The sequence below is a fragment of the Taudactylus pleione genome, unplaced genomic scaffold (genome assembly GCF_031769625.1).
Source record: "Taudactylus pleione unplaced genomic scaffold, aTauple2 ptg000105l, whole genome shotgun sequence".
NCBI lineage: Eukaryota > Metazoa > Chordata > Amphibia > Anura > Myobatrachidae > Taudactylus > Taudactylus pleione.
Genome location: NW_028284507.1, coordinates 12,399,763 through 12,411,547, shown reverse-complemented (window position 1 = coordinate 12,411,547; position 11,785 = coordinate 12,399,763). Strand labels below are relative to the sequence as shown.

Below are 11,785 nucleotides of genomic sequence, written 5' to 3'. Positions count from 1 at the left end.
TGCACCAACCTAATACTTAATTCAGACTGTTGCGTACTTGCCCAGCTTCCCAAAATGGCCGGGAAGCTCCTGAAAACAGGAGGTGCTCCCAGCCGCTTCACGTACAGACAGCTGATGATGCAATTTACGCTGAATCGTGCCATCGTGGCTCCGCTCCCGCTACACCATGCCAGTAATTGCAGCATTGTATAGCGGGGGACGGGACTATGATCATGCCCCTGACCCGTTCCTGGCAGGCCGCGCCATGCCCGCTGCAGTGCCTTCCGGAAAGGAGCAGCCAAGAGGACTATTGTCATAGTGGGTGTGGTTGGTTAGAGCAACAATAAAAATGTTGACAGTGTATAGGTCGACATGAAAAAAAAGGTCGACATAAAAGGCTGTCGTGGACCATTTTCGTGTTTCGAATCAGTATGAATGACCGCCGGACTACAGCCCAGCAGTTTCCAATCCTGACCCAGGCAGCCCGATGGTTCAAAATCCCGACAGCGCAGGTAAGTATAATATCCCTAACCCCTCTTCCCCCCCCTAACCCTAACCTCCCTTAGGGGTGCCTAACCCTAACCTTCCCCCCCACCCAGTGCCTAACCCTATACTCCCCCTGTTAGTGCCTAAACCTAACCCTCCCGGGGGGTGCCTGCCCCTAACCTCCCCCCGTAGTGCCTAAACCTAACCCTCCCTTCCCCTAGGCTAACCCTAACCATCCCCGGGGGGTGCCTAACCCTAAGTCCTCCCGGGGGTCCCTAAACTGAACCCCCCCATCCCCGGCTAAGTGTATACTTACCCCTGGCTGAGGACGATAGGTCTGGCGTCCTGTTGGCGTTTCGGCGTCGGGATTAACATAGGCGTCGGTATTTCAACACCTATGTTAAATCCCTTGCCGGGATTCCTGTGTCGAGATTGAGACCGGCGGTCATGCGGCATAACTACATCCTGTGTTTTGATCATTCCCATGTCGACCTTTTGTACTGGCTTACCTAATCACATGTCGACATTTTGTGCCTGTCGACATATTGTCCACATCGACCATCTGGTGTCAACTTTTTTCTTGTCGACCTTTTTACTGTCAACCTTTCATCCGGAACCCATCATACTTGTGCCTTTACAGGGAATATGTACCTCTGGTATTTATACATCACCAAGCCCTTCACCACCAAAATCTGTAAACATATTTGAAAAAATTGCAGAGGGTAAACATAAATTTTAATAATAAATTTGTTGTTTCTTGAGTGTGATATTTTCTGTTGTATTTTTTTTTTTTTTAACTAAATGTACCTTTTTAAACTTTCCCTAATAATATATATTTCCTTTAGCTGGTGGAAAGTGAAGAATCACAGCTGTCCTGGAATGAGGATCAACATGAAAATAGGGATCGCTCTTGGGAGGAACTCTCGCATATTGAAGGTGTGTATGCTTACAGTACATCTCAAAACATCAGACCAACTCCTGCAGGCTTTTCGTTTTTCCTTCATGCTGTAGCAATATAGCAATATGAGGAGAAATGGGGATGGCACTTGGTCAGTTTATATCTGGATAGTCAGCTTTTATCTAGTTTTCAGGATTGGCGTCAGAGGTCAATGATCCTGAAAACTGGACAATTTAAAGCATGCACTTCTGATTTAAGGTGAAATTATATATATATATATATATATATATATGTATATTTATTAATAAGAATAAATCGGGTTGTGGTGGGGTATGTAAAGCATCCTGCCCCTAAAGAACTTTTTTATGTAGTGATATCTTGTTAGTCACACAATGCATAGGTCTGATGAATTTCCAAGGCTCTCGTCTAGTATTTTTATCTCCCCCATTATGTGTCATCAATCCCAGGCATTGCCTATTCTGCCCAGTGTTATCCTATGTAGTGCACCTAAAATGGCTGCCTCATCTGGAACATTCGTGGGTAGGATCAATAATCCTTGCAATTGATGACCAAAAATGGCTGCCACACCTTTGTATTACAGTATATTCATGGTTTCTGTATTTCATGCAAAACTAAACCTCTGTACAGCGGTATAACTTCATTCTAGGCGCATGAGGTCAAAATAAATGGTATTGCCCACCCCCCCCAGCCAGCCTATCCCCTTCTGTCTCAACAACCGTCCACTGTCTACCCAGCCAGTCCCCTTCTGTTTCCCCAGCCAGCACACTTATGTCTCTATATATGATTAAGGACAAGGTTATATGATACTAGACATGGCAGTCCAGCATGGTTGGCTGGATGAAAAAAATAAAAATTTCCTTAAAACTGAGTACCCAGTGTGTCCTCAAGTGTGGCCCACAAGACCTTAGTGGATCCCCCTGGCAGATCCTATCATCTCTGCCAGGGGTTCCATATTACAACCCTTGACTAATTTTGTGATAGTTTTCTACAACAGGTGGTTCCGTTGATTCCTAGTTATATCAAGGACACCAGTGACTTTTTGAACAAAATTCAGTCTTTAGGTGTGGTAGTGGAAGATGGTCTTTTGGTTTCATTAGATGTTTCTTCGCAATACACCATCATACCACATGACTTGGCGATTCTCCTGTAGGTCATTTGTTGCCAAATACCTCTCGGGTAGGTCCAGCAACTGAGTTAATTCTACAGTTACTTGAACTAGTCCTTACAAATAATCATTTTATGCACAAGTGTGATTATTTTATTCAGGCCAAGGGTAACGCAATGGGCTCAAAGCTTGCGCCCGCTTATGCAAACATCTTTATGCATGAGTATGAATCCTAATACATTTTACCTGTATATGGGGATCACTTCAAGTATTACAAACGCTTTATTGACGATATATTTTTAATATGGAATAGTGCTGAGGACAGTCTAGTTGATATGGTCTTTGAATTGAATAACCTGGATGCCGCAGTCAGATTTACCCATGCATGTTGCACCACCTCTCTAAATATTCTTGATTTGACTATCTACCAAGACTGTGTTCATTTGGAACCACGCTGTATCACAAAGAAGCCGATAGAAACACACTACTTTTTGCTTCAAGCAATTACCCACATGATTAAAAGAGTCTCCCTTTTGTCTCCCCAGTCAGCACTATTCTGTCTCTCCAGCCAGCTCCCTTCTGTCTCTCAAGCCCTCTTTTGTCTCTCCAGCCAGCACCCTTCTATATCCCCAGCCTTCTTTTGTCTCCCCAGCACTCAGCACCATTCTGTCTCTCGAGCTAGCACTCTTCTGTCTCCCCAGCCCACTTCTGTTTCTCAAGCCAGCACCTTCTGTCTCCCCTAATAGCAGCACTACTCCTGTATTATGTTCATGGTTTCTGTATTTTTTTAAACTCTAAACCTATATTATGGGGCATATCCAATTGGGTGCGAGGTTTAGCGAGGTAAAAACCTTGCGCCCCACGCGCCCAGTTTAGAAATACCGCGCTCCCGATAATTCCAAAAATACTGGTCACGGGGTTTTCAATTCTGAAAACCCTGTGGCGCATATTTATAACTGAAAAAAAAAACACTTACCTTACCGGGGGTCTCCAGTAGTCTCCGCGGCTCCCGGCGGCCTCCCCTCTCTCTTCTTACGGAGAGGGGGCTGCTGGGAGTTCCAGGGGCTGGTGGGAGGAGCAAGGGCTGCTGGGAGATGTAGTTCTTCCAGCGCCCATTCCGGGGGGGCCACACTAGCACTGCGGGGGCACAGTGACAGTGGGACACACACACACACACTCCCGGCTCCCGACGCAGGATGAAGAAGACAGCACTGTTGGAGGTAAGTAGTTAAGGACTAATTAAGCTAATTGGATACTTCCAATTGCTTAATTAGTCCTCAGGGCGGGCGCTGCAGGGGTGTCAGAGCAAGTGTCGATGATTTAGCCTAAAATCAACAATTTTAGGAAAAATCACACTTGCTCAGGAGGTGCGTGGAAAAAAAACATGCACCTAATAGAATAGCAAAAAACCCGCACCTGCAGGAAATACCTTGCAGGTGCGGGTTTTTTGCTATTCTCGCAGCCTATTGAATATGCCCCAAAATGTTCATATAATCTGTGAAGCTTGTTGAGCCATATTGGAGAAAAGCACTATATAAATAAAATAAAATTATTATTATTATTATTATTATTATTATTATTATTATTATATTATATAAATAAAGCAAACTTGCTGAAAACATACCAGTTCCTTAAACACTGAACCTATTATATAACCTCCTCAGTGTTTGACTACTAATATGTAGGGGAAGTAGAAGCAGCTGTTCTTCCATGTCAGTGATGGGAGGAAAGTGTAATACTGGGATTTGATGTCACAGCCCTGCACCAGACTTCCAATATGAGGAACAGAAATGGACTGCACAGTACTTGCCATCTAAGGTAGATAGCAGTGCGGTGGTTGGGAGTGTAGGAATTAAGCACCTGAAGGGGAGGGCACACCTACAGCACCAACAGTGCATGTGCCAGTCCTGGTCCAACACATCAATTCAATAAGATATGAGGTAGTGAAAAAATGATGAGTTGGAAGAATGCTATTTATTTATTATTATTTAATTATTTAACCGTTTTTTAAATTATGTTGTTTTTTCTATCTCTAGAGGTCTACCATATAGTTGTCCCGATATTGCTGGAGGAGAAGATTGTTGGTAATACTAAAGTAAGTCTACAGAGATTTTAATATTTTATTAAAACAATTCGGGATGACAATTCAGTTGGAATATCGCATTATTAGTGGTGTAGCAACATACTAGCTACAATTTGTGTTGTTAAAAACTCCACTTTCCAGATATTCTGTTTGCTAAATAGATCCTTGAAGATTATATTTATATTTTACAAATAGAACTTTGTAAAAGCAAAACTGAGTATGTATATTTATAGACAGACTGGGGGATAGTTATGCAAAATAACAATAATCCCTGTATTCTTGCCAAATTAACCGGTAATTAGCAGTGACGTGCGGTGAGGTCAATGGCTGGGGAGGCACACATGTATAAAAACACGGTTTTTATATCAAAACTCTGGAGCATGACAGGGAGTATGGTAGGGGAAGGAGTATGACAAGGGAGGCATATTTTATAAGCTTATTTGGGCAGTGCCATCTGTAACTTCTCTTTCATGTCATTAAAAATTAATTGTGTTGTCCTGATGCCCTCATTGTACAGTACTACATCATATGTTTTTTCATTATGTATTAAAGATAATAATAATAATGGCTGGTTGCTGTGTAAGAAAATGTCATCCATCTGCTACAGGGGGGACACTGGACATCAGTTGGTGGAATTCAACACAATGTAGTGGTCACAAGATGATGATGCTCTAAGTTATATAGGGTGCTTTGTCTGGTATACTGGTCACCAGAGGATGGAACCCTGCATGGTATACTGGTTGCCACCGATGGAACCCTGCATAGTATAACACTGGTCACCAGATGATGGAACCCTGCATTATATACTGATCACCAGATTATTATTATTATTATTACATTTTATTTATAGGGCGCCACAAGTGGTCCGCAGCGCCGTACATACAGTAAAGGGTACACAGAACATTACATTACAATACAGTAACCAAAATATAAACAGAACACATGTAACAATTAGCAACACAATTCTCCATACGCAGTACAGCTCTGAAGGTGAAAGCTGTCATAGCAGTGCTAGAGAAGAAGGCTGTGAGACAGTGGGGAGGAGGACCCTGCTCCTAGGAGCTTACAATCTACGGGAGAGGGGAGACAGACAGATGACATGAGGCATGAGTGTGTAGAGGGGGGCCTGAGTGCAGGAAGTAAGCAAGGTAGATATGACTGAGGCGGGAGGGACAGAGACCTGGTAACTTGGTTATGTGGTGGTGATCACCAGATGATGGAGCCCTGCATGGTATACTGGTCACCTGATGATGGAGCCCTGCATGGTATACTGGTCACCAGATGATGGAACCCTGCATTGTATGCTGGTCACCAGATGATGGAACCCTGCATTGTATACTGGTCACCAGGTGATGGAGCCCTGCATGGTATACTATTCACCTGATGATGGAGCCCTGCATGGTATACTGGTCACCAGATGATGGAGTCCTGCATGGTATACTGGTCACCAGATGATTGAGCCCTGCATGGTATACTGGTCACCAGATGATTGAGCCCTGCATGGTACACTGGTCACTTGATAATGGAGCTCTGCATGGTTAGTGCCGTAACTTGACTTTTTGGTGCCCTGTGCCAGAAAGAGCATTGGCACCCCCTCATTTTTCAAATAGGAACATAACACACCCAAATAAGGGGAATGGCCTCATGGGGAAGGGTCAGGGAAGAGATAGGGGAGGCCAGGAGATGCTGGGGATTAAATAAGAGGATGCTACAAGTGAGAATGATAATACACAAAATTGACAGGCCCAAACAGCCCCCCCTGTCCTGCGATGCCCTGTGCACTACCCTAGCTACGGCCATGTGCATGGTATACTGTTCACCAAATGATGGAGCCCTGCATGGTATATTAGTCACCAGATATGGAGCTCTGTATGGTATGTTGGTCACTAGATGTTGGGGCCATGCATGGTACAGTATAATGATATTTAATTTATATTTTTCTGATGATGTTGTTGTTTTGTTTGGTAAGAGCACTTTATTAGTCTTGCCCCGTGTGTAAATATTTCAATCAGAATATTTAGCCTTGATGTCACTAGGCCATTAATTCCTCACATTTACAGTATGACTGATCAATTATGCTGTTTTTGACTAATGAATGCATAGGAGCTGTCATATTCGATTACACTGGAGGGGACGCGCTATGTACTTCATCTAGTGCACAATGCGTAAGTAATTTATATTAATTTCAGCTGCGGATATTTTTTGCAGACTTAGGGCCATATTCAGTTAGGTGCGAAAAGTCAGTTTCTGCGGAAAAGTATTGCGAGTGACGTCATTTTGCCATGCAAAAAGTTTGCTCCGTATTCATTTCCGGAGACTTTTCGCCGGTGCGGAAACTCATTGCAGGTGTCGAAAAAAAGTGCAGACTTGGAGTTTTGGGGTGCAAACGTCCGGAAACCACCCAGCACCCTTGGGACAGTCCCCCAAAGGTAAACTGTGTAAAAAGAAAAGTTTAAAAAATACTTTAGATTACCCCAAAAAAGTACTTTCATTTTGGGGGCGAAAAAGTCCACAAAGCTGGGGGACAAACTTAAAAACTAGCAAAATAGACTCCAGGGGGGTCCCCAAGGATGTCTTATGTGTTTTTAAGTTTGCAGGTGCTTGCGGCAAATGGATTGTTGAAGGTTTTTTTAAACTTCAATTTAGCAACTTTAAAATATGCTAGCAACCATTTTTGTGTACCCCAAATTTGCTGGGACTACTTATTTTCTGCAAAAAAAAAACTGCTAAATGCTATTCTTCACTACTTCTGCAAAGACAATAATTAGCAGCTATTGAGAGCATTTAAGTCCCCAAATACCTTCAGCAGGCCTATTCGGGGGCCTTATAGTGATCCCCCTCAGAGCATCTTTTGGGGGTGTCTGGCTGATTTCTCCAAATCTGACAGGACTTTTCGCCAAGTCCGAATTCACCGGGTCGCGTTTTCACCAATTACTAACTGAATACGGGGATAAGCGTGGACGCATGCGATACTTTTTCACTTGGAAAACCAGCGATTTTGTCAAAAAGTCCGACATGCGAAAAGTATGGGACTTTTCGCTTCTAATTGAATATGCCCATTAGGGGTAGAATTACTAATGGTCGGTTTTGGTATATACATCAGTTTTCCATTGGATTTGCAATCCGCTGATTTACTAAAGCACAAGCCAAAGAGAAACAAAGATACTGTAAAGTGGTTGTGGCAGGTGAGATAACTTCAAAAACATGTTGTTTGATCTATCTGGTCAATTGATTAATCAGAAGGAGCGGAATAACCATGCATGTATAATGAAGGCAAATATTGTATATTTAAAATAAGTGAGAAACTGTTACATTGATAATTCTCTTATGAAGGAAATACTATCCATCAATATATTAGTGGAAACATGATTGTTTAATTTTATTAATTTATATTATTTATTAATTATCTTAAAGGGGCAATATTTAGCATTATTAATTGGTGTTTAAAATATATATATATTTTTAATGATGTTCATTTTATGATATGGGTACCATTTATATAGCCAGAAAATATTAAATGCTTCCACCATTATTAAACAAATATAAACACCAATTACTTAATATTGCATTTATAATATAATTAATAAATATTGCTCTCTTAATAAAATAAAACCATATTTCCACGAATATGATAAGAGTGTTTTTCCCTCATAAGAGAATTTTCAATATATACTAATTGCCTTCATTAAAAGTATGGTTATTCCTTGCATACATCAGTTTAACATCGGTTTTACGTCGATTTTATGTCTGTTTGTTCAAAATCCCATTTCAAAACCACCCACAAAACCGATGTAAAATAGTTGTTTGTACAGCAAGATTTGAAAACAAAAGTCCTTCCCCTGAGGCAACGAGTAATATCCCTTTGAACTGTTTGAACTAAACATCTGTAAATTTAAATGTTTCTTTTAAGAACTATATAAATTACCAAAATAAAGAAGTTTAATCAATGGCGGCATACTTAATGATGCTGCTTCTCCAAGAATGAGTGAACGCTCTGTCTTTTGTTATTTGTTTAATTGACAAAAAAAAGAAGAGACATGAGCAGTGCCGACTTAAACCCTGCGGAGGCCCCTAGGCAGTCGAAATCTCTGAGGCCCCCCTTGCATATTATCTCCTAATACGTTTTTACTTTTACCAACCAAAAATTTTAATAAACCGTATGTAGGTTGCACTGAAATTTTTGTACAAACTGACAGCTGACAGAAGATGAGCTTTTAAGATACAAACTGTAATGTGAATCTGATGTCTATGGTTTATGTACTTTAACTTGTTAATGGGTACATTACATTAATACAGTATTTTCTCTATAGGGTCTTTAATGTGAAATTTTCGTTTCTTTAAGCTGATTAATTTTTTCTATCTTTTGGAAACAATTTAAGAAAGCTTAATTGTAATTTTCTTTCAAGTTCAAATCAATATCATTTTGATCCGTTGTCACGGGGCCCCTAAAAGGCATGGGGCCCACAGGCTAGTGCCTACTCTGCCTATTTGGTAATCTGGTACTGCTAAGGGGTCTATAGTATTTATTAAGACAAAACAGCTGTTTCTGCATGATAATTAGGCTATCTTTGCAATATACCTCCTCGGCAGCCTGCACTTTTAGGTATGGCCCCATGTCTGAATCTAACAATAAAGTGATAATGTAAGCATTATTTTCCACACTTCGCCAGGATAGGTTTTTGTTGGAGCTACCATCCCTGCAAGACAATTTTAATAAAAAGTAATATAAAATAATTTCTAATGATGGTTTACAAAGTCCCACTGTTACCAAAGATAAATTGAAAAAAAATAAAATAATATTAATTAATAGGTAAATACAATCAACAAAAACAATTCTATACTGCCCCAGGTACAGTAAGTGCATAGTTTGCCTCTATATAATAAACATTGTCTTCTATTATTATAATTTATCTGAAATCTTTAGCTTCTGGAAAAATATCTCTGTGCGGCAGACTAAAATTAGATGTAATCCAGTGTTTAACTGATCCTGAATCTTGTTATAAACCCTGGGATTTGGTTGTATCCTGCACCACTGTGTATCATTCATTTCTGTAGTTGCCCTGTATATAATTTAATAAAAGCATATACGTATTACTTTTTTGTTTTGTAATCAATAACACATCACAGCTGACAATGTACTATTTTCCCCAATGTAGTTTGCTCATATCATCTGACTTCAAAGTCTTTTCATTCACTAAGAACAAGAAATTGTATTTTTATGAACCTCATATTCCGGTAAGTGCTTTCCACTGGTATTTATTGACAAATGTACAATGCTTAATGATGGAACATTAAACACCAATCATGACGATCTTCTTACGTCAGAAGCCACCAGATCACAAAAAAACACCACAAACAAATTAATGGACATTTATTACTCAGTATATGAAACTGGAGCAGATTTTTAAATGCCACAGGCATGTTTTACAGAAAGTTTCTGTTTTATTTACAGTTTTACCTTTTAAACCAAGTTTTATTATATATAGAAAAGGAGATACGCTCAAAAACAGACTAGTCACAAGTGCTTTGAAGTTGAATAATAATAATCATTTTATTTGTACTGGTGACTGCATCCAGAAGGCTTCCATTGTTGTATTATGTGCAAAACTGTTACCAGTAAAGAATTGAAAATCACCAAGTTTAAAGTGACAGGAATGATTCCATCTCTGATGTTATTACCTGTCACACCACGAACATTAACTATATCATGGAATGCACCTGTGCCCTGCATTATGTACACTTTGCTACTTTGCTGCCCCCTCCTCCAGAAGGCAGGCTGTGCAGGGGACGGGAGGCATGATGGCATGACTGTAAAACAGGCATTGTATAGTGGGGGGCGGGACTACAATGACGCAATTCAGCGCAAATCGAGTCATCGTCCTCCATGGACTTCCCACTTGTGCTCTGTAAGCGGGCGGCAATGGTGGAGTGCGAGCGGCTGCCGGGAAGGGGGTGTGTGCTGGTGGCTAGAGAGTTGTGCGGTGGACTTGCTCACTTTACCAGGCAGCCAGGAACGTCACTCGATTTTCGGGAGCCTCTCGGCCGCTACAGCAGAGTAGGCGAGTATGATTATGTAGGACGTACAACAAGAGCACTGAAAACAGGAATAGCTCAGCATCTACATAATATCAAAAAAGGCCTAGAGGCCCATTCTCTATCGGAACATTTTAAGAAAGTACTCGGATGCTCCTCCAATCACAAAAATGGTTTGCTGGGATAGAAAATGTGAAAACTAAGTGGAGAGTTTGAGACAAAATCCAAACTCACCAGAAATGAAATAGATATATAACCTCAAATCCACGATTCCTGATGGCTTAAAAAAGGACTTTCAACTAAAATGTTTTTTGTTTATGAACCATTCTACCATAGACACATCTTAAGCTGGCCACACATCTAAAGATTATCTGTCCAACCAGCCAACTAGTCGATTGGTTGGAATGAAAATCTGGTAAGGAATACAATCAGCAATTTGCTCCCAAACACTGGAAAATGGACCAAAACTGTTGTTTGAACAAATAGTTTAGATCAAACATTTAACAAACTTGTTTGAATTACCATTTTCATCTGTTTTCTGGCATTTAGGAGCAAATTTCTGATCATTAGTTACTCCCATACTTTACCAGATTTTCATTCCAACCAATCAACTAGTTGGCTGGTTGGATGTAAGTTGGTCTAGTGTGTGGCCAGCTTTAGTCCTCTTATCTGCACATACACTTTCATTCACACTTACAAAGTTTTATGGGTTTTATTCTTTTAGTGGGATGATTTTAGTGTAATATATTTTAGTGTGATGCTATTTATAACTCTTTTAATGTGATGTATTTTATATAATTAATTTATACTGTATATATTTTTATTTGATGCTCATGTCCTATTTTAATGTTACCCCTGGTCATATATATTTTAGTCCTATATTTATATCTGCTATAAACTATACCCATCCCTATTTACATATTTAATGAACATCTTATGAACAAAAGGGTGCACAATATCTGCCAGTATATATATCAGATTATTTATTACATTGCCTTTTTTCTAGCCACCACCCACTCATAAAAGAAAACACCTCCAACAGTGAAATCGCAAACGTCTTCCGAATTTTCGGCCAACTGAAATTTAGGTTCTGCGACACTTCCAGTCGATGGTACCACTCAGGAAACAATGATACATCATTAGCCATTAGCCCCTATTGAAGAACGCCTTCACCATTACC

General features: G+C 40.3%; 1 protein-coding gene across 1 annotated transcript in view; it reads left to right on the top strand.

Moving 5' to 3' along the window:
- Positions 1-410: 410 nt before the first annotated feature.
- Positions 411-11,785, top strand: part of LOC148525579 (disintegrin and metalloproteinase domain-containing protein 9-like) — an 87,612-nt gene continuing 76,237 nt past the window's right edge. The window contains exons 1-5 of the mRNA XM_088470853.1: positions 411-491; positions 1,311-1,401; positions 4,526-4,584; positions 6,676-6,737; positions 9,729-9,807. Of these exons, the coding sequence (XP_088326979.1) occupies positions 411-491; positions 1,311-1,401; positions 4,526-4,584; positions 6,676-6,737; positions 9,729-9,807 (372 nt within the window). The remainder of the gene's footprint in view (positions 492-1,310; positions 1,402-4,525; positions 4,585-6,675; positions 6,738-9,728; positions 9,808-11,785) is intronic.